General features: G+C 42.5%; 1 protein-coding gene across 1 annotated transcript in view; it reads right to left on the reverse strand.

Annotated features, from left to right (window-relative positions):
* MBOAT1 (membrane bound O-acyltransferase domain containing 1) overlaps window positions 1-16,944 on the reverse strand; it is a 110,639-nt gene that overhangs the window by 26,063 nt on the left and 67,632 nt on the right. Inside the window, exons 5-7 of the mRNA XM_044259679.1 lie at window positions 6,141-6,196; window positions 3,865-3,919; window positions 2,241-2,424 (exon numbers count right to left, since the gene is read on the reverse strand). Coding sequence (XP_044115614.1) covers window positions 2,241-2,424; window positions 3,865-3,919; window positions 6,141-6,196 — 295 coding nt within the window. The remainder of the gene's footprint in view (window positions 1-2,240; window positions 2,425-3,864; window positions 3,920-6,140; window positions 6,197-16,944) is intronic.

A 16,944-nucleotide genomic window follows, 5' to 3' on the forward strand; every position in this document is an offset into this window, starting at 1 on the left:
CCAACAAGAGGAAGGTAGGCTTTTTGTTTTTTGTTTTTAAGATTTATTTATTTGAGAGACAGACAGCATGAGCGGTGGGAGGGCGAGGGGCAGAGGGAGAGGGAGAAGCAGACTCCCCACTCAGCAGGGAGCCCGATATGGGGCTCGATCCCAGGACCCTGGGATCATGAGCTGAGCTGGAGGTAGAGGCTTAACTGATTGAGCCACCCGGGCAGCCCAAAAAGGAAGGTAGTTTAATTACCCAAAACATAAGACAGAGAGCATTACAGGGTGGCAATCTTCCATCGGAAAGAAATAACCATTTGACTTCCACTTCTGTCGCCAGCAGAGTCAAGGACATGCGTCTGAATCACCACAAGGAGACAGAGGCTTAGCTAGGAAGGATTCCGTACAAGTTCTGAAATGCCTGAGCCGGGACATGAGCAGGAGATGGAAAGCTTCAGAAAGCCTTCCAGGATGGTTTACATGTAGTCTGCTCTAGCATTAAGATGTGCTGGCATTTTAAATGCCTCTGGACCGGGGCGCCTAGGTGGCTCAGTGGGTTAAAGCCTCTGCCTTCGGCTCAGGTCATGATCCCAGAGTCCTGGGATAGAGCCCCACGTCGGGCTCTCTGCTCTGCAGGGAGCCTGCTTCCTCCTCTCTCTCTCTGCCTGCCTCTCTGCCTACTTGTGATCTCTGTCTGTCAAATAAATAAATAAAATCTTTAAAAAAAAAATGCCTCTGGACCAAGTGATTTTGCCCAGTTTCCCCAACATTTCAGGGAATGTCATTTAACAACAATAGAACTATAGTTCCCAATTTTATAAAAACAGGTCACTTTCTGGGACGCCTAGTGGCTCAGTCAGTTAAGCACCCAACCCTTGATGTAGGGTCAGGTCGTGATCTCATGGATCGTGAGATCAAGCTGAGGGTCAGGCTTTGCGCCTAGCGCCAAGTTAGCTTAAGATTCTCTCCCTCCCCCTCTGCCCCTCCCTCCCAATCATGTTTGCAGTCTCTCCTTTACTCTCTCAGATAAATAAATCTTTTTTTTTTTTTAAAGCCACATTTTCTTGTAATACGGGGATAGCAATAGCACCTCCTGAGAGCAGCTTGAGGTTCAGGTGAATGAGTATTTGCAAGAACAGAACAAGAACAGCATCGGGCTCTCAGTCAAGTGCTCACCATGCTTGGTTGGCCGCGATGGCTGACTACACGCTGGGGAGGTACCACCTGGGAGCGCCAGGAACCTCCCACTAATGTGTCTTTACCTAAAACACCACCTGACCACGTCCCTCTCTCTGTGCAAGAAAATGCCAAGAGTCTCCCCAGGGAGTGATATTCAGACTCCGTGATCACACTCTCAGGAACACGAGAGCACTACCATGGTAGATTCTGCCAAGAAACACCTGTGAGCACTTCGATGCCCCATGGCCATGGCGACCTCACTTCCACATTGTTTCAGTAACACAGCAAGAGCTGAGACCGTTGACAACCTATACACTGTGGGAGACCCGACCGTGTCAAAACTATCTGAAAATTCATGCTTAGTAAGTCACTTAAATTTTCAAAGAGTAATTTTGCCTAGATTTTAACAGTTACAAAATATTTAACTCAATTATCCTGACTCTCCTTTTTCCAATTTTCCCTCCTCCTTCAACTAATCACAAACTTCCCTTAAATATGGGATACTGGATCTGAATAAATTTAGCATATTTGTGACGTTCAACACATTATCCTTATGTTAACTAATTTGAAATCAATAAAATTCAGGTTAAAATTTTAAAAATTCCCAAAAACCATCTTAAACTCTCGAAGTCAGTAAAACCAGTCTTTAAGAGCACACCAACAGAAAACTGGTTTCCCACATAAGAAGCAAGCTCCGCAATTAAAAAAAAAATCACATTTATTCTGGTTGCCACTCCCTCCCCATCCCCCTTTGATGACATTCTCCTTTGGCTGGATATGAATTTCTATTCATAAAGACCAAAAAAACCCTCATAAATCCAAATGTGTTAACTAGCCCAGTGCTGAGCACACTGTAAGCATTAAATATTGGCTAGCTGACCCAGTGGATAGATTGCTTTAATATTTCTAGCCCATGAGCCCGGCTGTGAGGCAAAGGGGGGGAGGTAGTTCCTGGCCAAGCTTTCTGGTAAACTGTTTGGCTTTTTAATTAGAACAATTACTAGTGAGAGTCAGCACTGGCAACAGAGCTCTGTTTTTCCGGAGCTCTGGGTAAATAATTAGCAGTAGCCACTTACAGTGGGAGAAGGCTCAGGCAGGCTGTGGAAACCTCTCTGCTTCCAGTTCACCTCCAGCAACTTCGTGTGTATGTGTCTCCCTTCAATAAAGGCTATATAGTCCTTGAAATTGTTGCAAGGGCCAGCTATGACACTCATGAAGTTGAGAAGGTAGCTTAAATATTCCAAGAAAGAGGGTTTTACTCTGTGAAAATAAAGTTAAAAAAAAAAAAAAAAAAGTTGAAAAGCCTTCAGTCTCAGATTTTTCTTTAAGATCCACAGGAAAGCCAGTCCTAAACACAGGCGTGTTCTTAGTAGATGATGAAACAACACGTGGTCTTTCTTTGTCCGGGTTCTCTAAAAATCCCCCTAAGCTAGAGACCTTGCAGAAAGGAGACGGTGGGTGGCTCAGAGAAGGCGTGGGGCTCCGTGGCGCCCTCTGCTGGCCGACGGCGGCTATAGACACGGAGGGCGAGGTCCGGGGTCATTCTGAGGCTGGGAAGTGCTGGTTCTCAGCAGCCTAACTGTCAGCAGGAGAGAATGAAGGTAATAAACATGAGGCAGGGTGGGAACCTGACCTAATGTGAGCTGATCCAGATGCTGTGAAACGGGAAAACTCCCTCCCAACTGCCAAAATAAACACAAAAGCAAATGATGGGTGGAACCAGTTTCCATTTGAAGAGGACACACAAAACTACCACTAGAGCAGTCTCCTGTCTGCTCGGGCATCCGGGCACGAGGTCGCCAACCACACATGGCACAAGTAGTAGCAGGGAAAAATTCTACAGAGACCAGCTCTAGCTGGTGGTTTAATCGCATTTAAAGGGGCAGGATAGTATTGTGGGGCAAGTTTCCTCCAAATGCCATTGCTAACCAGTCACTAGAATTGTGCCCTACATTTACTCCCCCAAAACACTTAGCAAAGAATCTGATTCATTTGTCTCTTACACTGAGTCTCCATGGCTTCCGAGTCTGAATCCCTTAATATGAAAACGAGGCACTCAATCTCTGTACCACTCAGGACCCTCTCTTCCTTACCCCTGACTACCTCCTGGAATTCTCCTATACCTCCACCGTGGCTGCCTGTCCTTTCCCGATGTGCTACCTCACGAGCCATTTCCATTCCCTATCAATGCTATCCTCCTCCCTTACAGCCTCCCTTCCTCTCCAACATCCACACCAGCCACAGTCTGCCTTCAGCCTGCTTCCTGCTTCCTGCCTCCTGTCTCCTACTCCAGCCCTACTTCCTAGTGCTTTCACAGCGGCATTTAATCATACTGATGTGCACAGATAACTGTTTCTTGAGGACCCTCAGACACATGCCCAATAAAAATAACTCTGTAATAGACTTAACAACAGCAGTGAAGATGAATCTTGCAAAACTAGCAAAATTACAGACCTGTCTTCTCTGTCCCAGCAATCCTGCTTCTGGGACTCGATCCCACCACTACACACAAACCTATTTAAAATGACTTGGGAACAGGGTTTGAAAAGCCATAGATTGGCAGATAACCCAAGTATCCATCAATAGCTTCATTAACAAGAAATAATACATCCATATAGCAGAGTTAGTCCATATTAAAAAATGAGGAGGGTTTCTAGACACTGATATACAAAGGGCTCGAGAACATACTGTTACACTTACTTTACAGCAAGTCGATGTTGCTCAGCAGAAAGGTCTTCAGCTCTTCGACCTAATCCTATTAAAAAGAAAAATGTAGCAATACAATGTTTGAAGTAGAAAATTCCAGAAGAGGCTTATAAAAGTCATTTGGGAAAAAAGTGATTTATGTCCCATTTCATTTATTTCATGAATCATAAAATCATTTTTTTTTCTAATGCTCTGGAATAGTTAGCCCCAAGCGCACGTGTGAGGGGGAAAGTCTGCAGGTTCTCATGAAGAGGGGAGAAAGGGCTTACTCCTATTTAAACTGCACGGTAGGACATAGATCCCAGAAAACTCCCCACATCTCCTCTGCTCCTTACCAAAGTGCATTATGTTTTCACTGCTACAGGAGAGGGGGAGAGAGAAAGAGAGAGACCTGACTTTGCAGCCTGCACCAGCTCAAAGACCTCCCTGATTACGCCAGCAGCAGACACCTGCTACGAGCTGAAAGCATGGGTTTGGAATGGGGAAAGGAACAGGGGACTTTCCTCTTCTAAAAAAAACAGGAAATGTAATCTTGAATACAGGGAAAGTACAAGACTTATGAGGTGATTCTTCTTTTTTTAAAATTCGTCCATGCCAGGAAAAAAAAACAAACAAACCCAAATCACCTTTGCGCTTCTCATAAAATTTATGGTTTTTTTAAAAAGATTTTATTTATTTATTTGACAGAGATCACAAGCAGACAGAGAGGCAGGCAGAGAGAGAGAGGAGGAAGCAGGCTCCCTGCCGAGCAGAGAGCCTGATGCGGGGCTCGATCCCAGGACCCTGAGATCATGACCTGAGCCGAAGGCAGCGGCTTAACCCACTGAGCCACCCAGGCGCCCTAAAATTTATATGTTAACTTACAATTGCAGAAACTGAAGTGTCATCTAATAAGCTATAAACACTGGACTACAAAGCTGTACATCCAGCTAAGACCGATGACGGTCGCCAATCATAAAGGCATTTCATTCCTAAATATGCATATAGGAAGACTGGGTTTCTGGAATTCGCTTGTTCCTACTACTCACAAGAAAAAAAGAAATGGCAAATAAACATCTTGCTGCACATAAGGGTTTTTCCAGAAAATCGGGTAAACTGAGAATGCTTTAAAAAGTAAATTCAGGCAAAAAGCCTATTTCAAAAAAGAAAGGCAGTGTTTAAAAAAAAAAATCACACTCACTTTCTAAGATGTCAACAATACATCTCTAGCAAATCTAGAACATAAATTGATTTTAGCTATTGGTTTATGTGCTAATGTTAGTCTATCACCACTACCAACTAGACTTTTAGGTACAAAAACATTTAGCAGCACGTCCCGGTTTGCCTTGGACGTTCCCAGTTTGGGCCCTGAAAGTCTCATGCCCTGGGAAACTGCTCAGTTCTAGACAAAACAGGACAGTCAGTCACCCTAGAAAGACTCTGTCCTTGGTATAAACGTACCCAGTTCTCTACAGAACAACAAAATCGCCAAGTATGAACGAAGAACATCCGAGGTCAAAATGAAATTAAATCAGCTTTAAAAAAAAATGAGACTAGCTAAGAGAGATTATAAATCTTCTCAACCTGTTCACACGTAAAGGAGCTTCAACGGTCTGAAAGCATTTACCGGAGTGGTACAAATCCGTAGATATCCTCCTACTAATTGTACGTGACACCTCTTACGCCCACACTGAAATCCTCCAACCCGGCTGAAAGTGCTGACCTCCTTCCCTGTTTTCATCGTGTAATTCACACTTTCTGGTCATTTTCAGAAAGGGCAGGAGGAAGGATATGTTTAGTTTTATACGAACAGAAGATTCTTCCTTCTCCCCAGCAGAAGGGTCAGGCTAATCTCATCAGATAATTTTCCAAGCCAAACAAAACAAAAACACCAAATAAGACAAAACTAGCATTAAAAAAGAAAAAAAAGTTAACCAGCCAATACTATCCTTTATTACCTTGTGAGCTTCTCAGATTAAACCAAAGAAAAACGATGCCGTTTCTTCCCCAGGGATTTGGAAACGAAGGGCAGAGAGCGGCATAAATCTAAAACATTATAAAGGTAAACAGAAAACCAGCTGTTCTCAGTGTAAATACTTCAGCCAATTTAGATTACAGAACTAAGAGATGGGAAAGTAAAGAGCATGATTAGAGAAGCTTGCAAATTTTTGACAAGTTATAGAAGATCTGCCAGCCCTTGGCTTAATTCTGGACTACAGGGTAGCGTGTAAACGAAGAGCTCTGAATGTCGGGCTCACGCTCGGAACCAAAAGGAGAGTTGTTTTTCTCACCATCATGAACTTGGAACGCCAAGGTCGTGATCTTCTGCGTGACAATCATCAGAGGCCTAAAAGGAAGACAGAAGAAAATGGATTGGCAGAAGGACCACTAGAAGAAACATTTATTCTATTTCTCTGCATGGTAGTTGTTCATCTCGAAGGCTCTTCAATAACATGCAAAAAAAAAAAACCCGAAAAACAAAAAATGGAATTAAAAAATTCCCTTCCAAATCATTTTAGGTAAGTAGATATAAAACACTGAATGAGAGGACACCAGAGAGCCCCTGTTGCACAGTCACTCCGTGTGTGAGTGCCAGGACCAGCACCGTGAGCATCTTCGGGGGCTCATTAAAAGTGCAGACGCTCCATTCCAGAACCAGAAAAACGAGGACCTGCATTTTAACAAGACCTCCAGGGAAACTCAGACGCGCACTGAAGTATGAGCAGCCCCCGTCTGGGGGGGGGGGGGTACCTCATTTGGAGCCCTGGCTCCACCTGGATGAGGTCCATATTCTGGCTTTTTCACCCTAATATGTTCTAACCTGTGTTATTCTGTTGAAGGCAATTCTTCCAAGCACACAGGGTAAGATACTTCTGTAAAATGCGGCCACCTGTCCATAAACCATTTAGCGACAAAAAATAAGACCGATTCTCATTTGAAAAAAGAGATCAAATAAACACTTGTCTAAGAAGTGGCACCCATGCCAACAAGAACGCCAATTCAAAAGAGGCAAGAATAGCTTTTTTAAAAATAAAGATTTTTTATGTATTTATTGGAGAGACAGAGGCAGAGATAGTGAGAGACAGCAGGAGCAGGCAGAGAGGGAGAAGCAGGCTCCCCACTGAGCGAGGAGCCCAAGCTGGGACTCGATCCCAGGACCTTGTGATCATGACCTGAGCTGAAGGAAGGCGCATAACCCACTGAGCCATCCAGAAGCCCATAGTGATGGCATAACTAGATAGCTACATAAAAAGAATGAAAAAATTATTTTTAAATGTACTAAAGATCTAAGTGTAAGAGCTAAAACTATAAAACTCGTAGAAGAAAAAAGAGGCATAAATCATGAACTTAGATGTGTACTGGTTTCTTTTTTTTTTTTTTAAAGATTTTATTTATTTATTTGACAGACAGAGATCACAAGTAGGCAGAGAGGCAGGCAGGGGTTTCGGGGAAGCAGGCTCCCTGCTGAGCAGAGAGCCCGATGCGGGGCTCGATCCCACGACTCTGGGATCATGACCTGAGCCGAAGGCAGAGGCTTTAACCCACTGAGCCATCCAGGTGCCCTGGTGGTAATGGTTTCTTAAATGTACAGGTAACAAAAGAAAAATGTAGATTGAATGAATATCATTAAAACTTAATTCTGTGCTTCAAATGACACACACCATCAAGAAGGTGAAAAGACACTTCATAGAATGTGTGACTATATGTGCAACTCATGCGTCCGATACGGGACTCGGTACTAGAATAGATAAAGAACTCTTACAATTCACTAAGAATAAGACAATAACTCAATTTAAAAATGGCCAAAGGATCTGAATGGGCATTTCTCTGAAAAAAAAGATATACAAATGGTAAATTAGCAGATGAAAAGATGCTCAACAATAATCAGTCATCAGAAAAATGGAAACCAAATCATAAGGCATTTCACAAGCACAAGGACGACCAGAATCCCAAGGGTAACAAGTGCTGGTCAGGAGGTGGAGAACTGGAACCCTCAGACTTTGCTGGTGGGAACATTAAAAGGTCCAGCCACTTCAGAAAGTCTGACAGTTTCTTTTTCTTTTTTTAAAGATTTTATTTATTTGCCAGAGAGAGGAGATACCGTGAGAGAGAGAACACAAGCAGGGGGAGTGGGAAAGGGAGAAGCAGGCTTCCTCTGAGCAAGGAGCCCGATGCGGGGCTTGATCCCAGCACCCTGGGATCATGACCCGAGTCAAAGGCAGACACCTAACAACTGAGCCACCCAGGCGTCCCAGTCTGGCAGTTTCTTAAAAGGTTAAGCACAAAGTGCTTGTATAAGCAAGCAGCCTGTATAAGCAAGCAATTCCACTCCTAGATATATACTCATGAGAAATAAAAATCTATCTACACAAAAACTTGTACACACCTGTTCAGAGCAACATTATTCGTAACAGCCCAAAAGGAAATAACCCCAATGCCCACCAACTGATGAACGGATACATGAAATGTGGTATGTCTATAAATAGAACATTATTCGGCAATAAACACAGTCAAGTACCGACCCGTGCTATAATTTGGATGGACCTAGAAACCATCAGGCTAAGTGAAAGCAGACATAAAAGTCCTATGTTGCAGGATTCCATTTATATGAAATAGCAGAATAGATACATCCATGGAGAAAGGAACAGGTTACTGGCTGCCTAAGGCTGGAGGAATTGGGAGGAAATGAAGACCGATGGTTAATGCACACAGGTTTCTCTGGGGGGTGATGAAAACGTTGTATTAATTACGCTGATGCTTGCACCTGTAAATCCACTCTTCGAATTTGCTCAAAACCACTGCGTTGCCTTCTCCAGATAGGTGAACGGTAGGATAAGTGAATGATATCTCAACAAGGCTGCAGTTTTTATAAGCAGCATCTGTTTTCAATCGTCACCCCCATTTAGTACCCTTAATAGTTCCATTCTTGCCCAACCAGACAAGACCAAACCCCACTGCTCAACCATAACGTCCTTCAATCCTTCTTAGTCTAGCCTGGTTTTCTGATACACACTGTTGAGGCTTCCTATTGAATTTGCTGTCTCTGACCCCTCTGGACTGATGGCTCATTTATGTAGATGGTGAGAACAGCATCCGTGGGATGAGCCCGGGACAGCCGCACTCCCCGTGAGCTCAGGCCAAGTGTGTGGGAGCATGGGATGGGGCACCGACCATTTTAGGCCAAGTCTGATATGTGACAACTGCACTCTACCTCTTGCCTGTGAGTCCTTTTTCCTCCTTAATTCTTCCCCTTCTAGTTCCCATTTTCCATCTCTATAAAATAACATGCACGTGGGGCACCTGGGTGGCTCAGTGGGTCAAGCGTCCCACTCTTGGTTTCAGCTCAGCTTATGATCTCAGGGTTGTGAGATCGAGCCCAGCCAAGAGACTCCACACTGGAGTCTGCTTGTGATTCTCTCCCTCCCTAACTGCCCCTCCCCTGGCTCATGCACATTCTCTCTCTCTCTTTCAAATAAATAAAATCTTAAAAAATAATAAAATAATCATGTAACATGTTTAAACTATCAATATAAACTAAAACTATTTTAAAGTACCAACAAATACCTTTTGAAATAAATCTAAACACTCATGCCCAACTTTGTATCTTATTGGCAAAAGCCCAAGGGCCACTTTTTGAAACAAGGTTGCTAATATCCCACAGGATGCTAGCAGAAGAGAAAGGGAGTCTGACTGCGGACAGACGGGAAGGACTGCCATGCTCTACCGGGACTGGTGTGGCTAATCGGGCTCATTCAAACACAGGCAGACACGCTCATTGCTCACACTGATTGTGACTGTGCTCCTGTAGACTGAAAAAAATAACTGCTCCTCCAGAGCACTGAGGTTTGGGTCTTAGAATAAGAGCTACAGGGAAGCTTTCTACAACAACGTGGACTTACAGACCAATACAATTTTGTATCTCACCTTCCTGATGTCCCAACAAAACTTTGACTCAGAATGTACAACAGATGCCGAGAGCTATTTTTTGTTTTTGTTGTTGTTTTGTTTTTTTGAAAGGGGTTCACTCTAAGTGTCACATTCAAGGTAGTTTCCAAACATGACTTTCAAAACACAATGTTTCTTTCCAAAGCCTTTTTAGCTTTTTTTATTTTTCCCTGCAAGATCAAAAGTCCTAGAAATCAGTAATAGGACCTAAGCCCCCCAGCTTCCCTTACACAAAGTCCAGTACAACATTTTTACAAATGTGAGGCCCACATCCTGGTGACTATGCAATGTGCAAACCAAGTAAGTTCCTGCTTTCCATTTAATTCATAACTTCAGTTTTTTTAAAGGATCTAAAAAAATAGATCAAAAAAAGAAAATGTTACGGAAATAGCCTACATTTCTGTCTTTATAAAAATATAACGTTTGTTTTCCTCTATCTGGCATTACATTTCATGTATTTCATATTAAGGCTCATGTTCAAAAATGCATTAAGTGGTCTCAAATATGCAACAGCCTTGAGCAGAAGTCACTGGAATCTATGGGTTCTGAGGGCGGGGGCATCAACGATCAGCTCCTGCCGATTGGATCTCCAACTTCATGCTGGGGCCACACCCCCTCGGGCTACACCAGCCAATGGCAGCGCGTGCCAGTCACTGAACTCGCTGAACTTGTTTTAGACCTGCAGTGCTTCCTTCCTTCCCTCCCTCCTACTCTCATCTCGTGGGTCAGATATGCATTTTAATCTGCTGCCTGTTCGGGCCTCTCCAGCTCCCCTCACAGGCATTTCACATGACAAATCTCTTACTCCTGTTCCCATCTTAGCATCTGCTCCTCAGAGAACCTGAATACAACACATAATATGGAATTTCTAGATCATGGTTAATAAAAATTATTTATGGGGCACCTGGGTAGCTCAGTGGGTTAAAGCCTCTGCCTTTGGCTCAGGTCATGATCCCAGAGTCCTGAGATTGAGCCCGGCCTCGGGCTCTCTGCTCAGCAGGGAGCCTACTTCCTCCTCTCTCTGCCTACATGTGATTTCTGTCTGTCAAAGAAAAAAATAAAATCTTTTAGAAAATAATTATAATGATTATTATTCAATATGAAGTCTGCACTATTGGGTCTACGTAAAATCTTGTATTGTCATTATTTTGGGGGTTGGGGAGAATGTCCCGTCTGGAGAGAAAAAGAAGCTGTGGACCAAATAGAATTCCTGGTCATCTAGACGACTTTCAACAGTATATTGCTTCTGTTTTAAACATCTTAAGCAGTTTCAAGCAACTTAAGAAACAACTCACATGTGTGATCATGGGTTTATTAAACACAACACACTAATAACCAGTGAAAAAGCAGATCTAAAACCTGCAAACTGGAACTAGAACCTGTTCACCAAGAGGAGATGGAGTTAGCATCCTGCGACCTACTCACTTTTCTGCGGGAGTAAGGAGTGCCATATGCTCCTGCTCAGAAGACTTCCTCTCGCCGCATTTTTCATTGATCAATTTACTTACACTTATGAGTAGATCAGATGCCAAATTTAGAACGCCCAAGTTATGAGACTTGAGAGTCAAACCCAAAAAAAGCTACTGACTTAAAAGATGAAACTCAAATACCATCCATGTTGTATTTCGGTCAAAACCTAAAATAATCCAAGACGTGTTTGACGGTTTATGATTAGAATTCATGCTAACTTTTGCAAAGCTGCAAAACCCAGCACACACGAGCACATACTACAGGAGGGACACAAAAAGGCTCCTTGGTGTAGCCAAAGAACTTCCTCCGAACAATGAGGCCTTAATACTCTTTTGCACCCTCTGGGAAGCATGCCTTGTCCATGGATTTGTACACACTCACTAGTAGTAGGCGCTGCACTTGAATCCATGGGAACCATCTGATCAGTCTGACATCAAGGTTTGAGTCTAGCCTGGTTGAGGTGGGGCCATTTCTCTTGTCTTACAAAACGGTTCCAGGTTAAGGGGGAAAAAAAAAAAGATAATCAGATCAACTTCTGAGGGAGATAGGATAGTAGAGGATCCTAAGCTCACCTTGTCCCATAGACACAGCTAGAAAATAGCCACATCCATGACTCAAAAAAATGACCTGAAAACTGGCAGAATGGACTCTTCCACTAAACACAGAGAAGAGGCCACACGGAAAAGAGTAGGAAAGGTGGACACATGGTTGGGAACCAAACTGGTTGTAAGGGAGGGACACTGCAAGCATGGACAGGAACAGACCCCATACCAGACACCCCACGTACTGGGGACCCACACTAGGAAAATGAACCCCCATCACCGTTTGGCTTTGAAAACCACAGGGACTTAACTTTGCAAGTTCTTATGACCAGCAGGACTTAACATCTAGAACCTTGAAAATAAGCAGGCTCAGCTCTCAGATGGCTGGAGGGTGATAGGAAACGGAGTCCTGAACCCTAAAGAGACAGCAGAGCAAACAGCCCTGCTGAGATAGAGAAGCAGCAGTTTGAAAAAATACCTGGAAGATACTGCGGTATATAGAAGATTTATTTGCAAAGCTCAGAATGCGTGCTTGAGGGCCAGGGAAGCTTTAGGAGTCTTCTCCAAAAACAAAAAGCGCCACTTCTCTCCCCGACACCAATGCCTAATAGGACACCCACAGAAACCAGCTCAAACTCTCTCCAACGAGCTTGCTAACACCGCACAACACCCACTCTCCTGCCCCATCTGATCTGCCCTTGGCAGGAGTCCATTCAGAAAGCACCACAAGCTGGCATTATGCGAGCAGCCTCAACAGGGACCAACACCACTCCAAGTGACTCCTGCCTTGGGGAGAGGGAACAATAACCACACACAGCAGTTAGACTGTGACCCCACCAGTGGACTGGGGCAGGCATCTGGTCTGACTGAAGGCCCCACCCACCAACTAGAGCCCATCAGCAAACAAACAGGAAGAGTACCCTTCAGTTCAATGTGACCACCGCTCTGGAAAATAGCTAGTCTGAGCCAACTCAAGCCCAAGGCAGCCCAACTGGCCCATTAGCAACAGAGGACTCAAATTCTGCCCACAATAGGCATCAAGAGCCATTGCAGACAACTGAACTGAAGGCACATGCAGCTCAGCCACAATGGTAGGGCGCACTCAACACATAGGAAACCACCATGAAGCACCAGGTCCTGGTGAACAAGGGACATTGCTCTGCAGGGCACCACAGGACCTCTTCTTCGTAAGGCCAGTACTGTCAGGAGTAGAACACAGAGCTGACTTTCCTAACACAGAGAAACAGACACACAGATTTGGACAAAATGAGGAGACAAAAGACTATGTCCCAAAAGAAAGAACGAGACAAAATGAGAGCAAGAGACCTAAATGAGAGAGAGATAACGAATATGCCTGAAAGATCATTTAAAGTAATGGTCAAAAATGTACTCAACTGGAGTATCTCAGTGAGACGCTCAAGAAAGAGATAAAAACTGGGACGCCTGGGTGGCGCAGTTGGTTAAACGACTGCCTCCGGCTCAGGGCGTGATCCTGGAGTCCTGGGATCGAGTCCCACATCAGGCTCCCAGCTCCATGGGGAGTCTGCTTCGCTCTCTGATCTTCTCCTCGCTCATTCTCTCTCTCACTGTCTCTCTCTCTCAAATAAATAAAATAAAATCTTAAAAAAAAAAAAAGAAAAAAGAAAGAGATAAAAACATAAGAATGAACCAGTCAGAGATAAAGAGCTCAATAACTAAAATTTAAAACATACAGGAGGGAATAAATGGTAGACTAGAGAAAGCACAAGAACGGATCAGCAACTGGTAGGACAGGGTAGTGGAAAGCAGTCAAGCTGAACAAAGAAAGAAAAAAGAATAATAAAAAATTAGAGAAGATTAAGGGAACTCAGTGACACCATAAAATGTAACAACATATACATTGGGTCCCAGAAGAAGAAAGAGAAATGGAGGCAAAATTTATTTCAAGAAATAATGGGTGAAAACTTCCCTAGTCAGGGAAAGGAGACAGAAATCCAAATCCAGGAGGCACAGAGAGCATCCTTTCCCCCAAAAAAATCAACCCAAGGAAGTCCACACCAAGACACAAGAAATGAAAATGGCAAAATGTAGTGATAAAGAGAAAAATTTTAAAACAGCAAGAGAAGAGAAATTGGTTACATACGAGGGAAACTCATAAGGCGCTCAGCTGATATTTCAGCAGAATTTTTGGAGGCCGAATGGGAAAAGTATGATATTTTCAAGTGCTGAAATGAAAAAATCTGCAGCCAAAAATACTCTGTCCAGCAAGGCTATCATTCAGAATAGAAAGAGAGATGATGAATTTCCCAGATAAGATCAACACAACTGACAAACCTTTAGCCAGACTCCTTAGGAAAAAAAAAAAAAAGAGGCAAGAGAGAGAACTCAAATAAAAGTCAGAAATGAAAGAGGAGAAAGAACAACAAAAACCACAGAAATACAAAGGACTATAAGAGAATATTAGGAAAATTATATGTCAACAAAATGGACAACTTGGAAGAGATGGATAAAATCCTGGAAGTATATAACCTCCCAAAAGTGAATCATGAAGAAAGAGAAAATTTGAACAGACCAATGACCAGTAATGAAATTGAATTTAGGATCCAGGATCAGACAACTTCACGGGTGCATTCTACGAAACACTTAAAAAGGCCTCAATACCTAGTCTTCTTAAATAATAACCCCACCAAAAAAAAAAAAAAAAAGAAAAAAAAGAGGAAGGAAAACTTCCAAACTTTTTCTATGAGACCTGCATTACCCTGATACCTAAATCTGATAAAACCATTACAAAACAGAACAAAAGAAACTACCAACAACAAAAAAAAGAGAACTGCAGCCAATATCTGATGAACACAGATGCAAAAATCCTCAACAAAATATTAGCAAACCAAATCCAACAATACATTTAAAAAAATCATTCAACACAATGAAATGGCGGTTCAATCAAATGGCATTTATTGGAATATTCACCAATTCATCGATGTGATACCTCACATCAATAAGAGAAAGGATAAAAACCATGGATCATTTCAAGATGCAGAAAAAACATGGATATTGTATCCAATCATGATAAAAACTCTCAACAAAGTAGGCTAAGAGGGAATATACCTTAACATAATAAAGGCTGTATATTTAAAAAAAAAACCAAAAAACAAAAAAACCCACAGCAAATATCATACTCCATGGTGAAAACTGAGAGCTCTCCCCCTGAGATCGGGAACAAGACAAAGATGTACACTCTCCTTTTTATCCAACATATTACTAAAGGTCCTAGCCACAGAAATCAGACAAGAAAAAGGAATAAAAGACATTTAAATTGGTAATGAAGAAGCAAAACTTTCACATTTGCATATGACACAATGCCATATATAGAAAACCTCTTGAGCTGATAAGGGGATTCAGGAAGATCGCAGGATACGAAAGCAATGCCCAGAAATCCATTGCATTTCTATACACTTATAAGAAAGTTGCAAAAGGAGAAATTAAGAAAATAATCCCATTTACAACTGCACCAAAAAGAATAAAATACCTAGGAAGAAACCTAACCAAGGAGGTAAAAGAGGTGCAGTCTGTAAACCAAAAATCACTGATGAAAGAAATTGAAAATGACACAAATGGAAAAATATTCCATGCTCATGAATTGGAAGAATATTGTTAAAATGTCTACACTATCCAATGTAATGTACAGGTCTAATGCACTCCCCATCAAAATACCAACAGTTTTCACGAAACTAGGACAAAAAATCCTATAATTTGTGCATAACCACAAAAGACTTCAAATAGCCAAAGAATAACAACAAAATCACAAAATCAACCCTTCAAATATACTTGGTAGAACTCAAACTCATGTCCTTGCAATTAAATTCCAAGTGACGGTGCTAGTTATCAAAAAGCTGGCGGAAGCCTGAATAAGAAGCATGAAATAAGCAAATCCTGAAATCCTCCTGCAAATAATCACTTCTCTGTCCCTATGACAGAATCCAATTATTCACACCTACTGGGTTGGTCAGAGGGAAGGGTCAAGATGTCATAAACCAACAGAAGAAAACACATTTCCATGGACAAACAGGCAAATGATCACGTCCCACCAGCAAGGGGTACAGGCAAGAGATATTTCTATGATGCTCCAATAAGGTAACAGGGAACACAGAGGGCTATTGTTCCACTCCTAGAGGCCATAGTTCACCGTAATACACACTGGTAATACACTTGCAAATATATTTCAATAATACTTAGGATTTCTTATTATAATCATATGAAAAAAGCAATTATTAAAATCACCAATAAAACCCCCGAACAGAACCACACTGTCTTAGCATTCTGAATAGCCCTTTCCAGCCTCTCCTATGCATGTCCACATTCATTAAAAAAAAGGAAGGGGTGGTCTTAAGTCATGTATTAGCTCTGCAGTTTTGATTCTCCATTTTACTGTAAGCATTTTTCAATGTCACTAAACATTCTTTGAAGACATCAATTTCAGGGGACACACATCCGTACCATAATTTGATCATTCACCTCTTTTGGACCATTTAGGATGCTCCCAGTTTTTCACTACTATTGACAATAGCGGAACACACTTAGAATAAATTTGATTTCCTTAAGGTAATTCAATCCCTAGGAAAATTCCTAGGGATAGAATATGACTTTTTAAAGATTTTTATTTATTTATTTGAGAGAGAGCGAGCAAGAAAGCACACGGACCAGTCGGGAGAGGGGCAGAGAATCGCAAGCAGAATCCCTCTGAGCACAGAACCCCAAGCAGGGCTTGATCCCACGACCCTGAGATCGCCATCTGAGTCGAGATCAAGAGTCAGGTGCTTAACGGACTGAGCCACCCAGCTGCCCCTAGAATATGACTTTTTAAAAGAAAAAATCCTGGCTTGAAATTTTATGGCAAAGTTGCCTTCCAGAAGGGTCATACCAATTTACACCAGCGCTCGTTTCAGACTGTTTTTGAAAACACACAGGCAACCCCAACTGCGAATGTGATAGGAGAACAATGATCTGCCTGAATCTGACCCAGCCAGCAACGAGGAAATAAAGGTTCTTCTCGCTGCTTCCTCAGAAAACTCAATTTGTACTTTTCTGTGAGCAAAAAAGAATTTGTTCCTGATCATCACAAACTTAGAAGAACTCAAGTACCAGCTTTATTACAAGC

Source organism: Neovison vison, chromosome 1 (genome assembly GCF_020171115.1).
Source record: "Neovison vison isolate M4711 chromosome 1, ASM_NN_V1, whole genome shotgun sequence".
Classification (NCBI taxonomy): Eukaryota; Metazoa; Chordata; class Mammalia; order Carnivora; family Mustelidae; genus Neogale; species Neogale vison.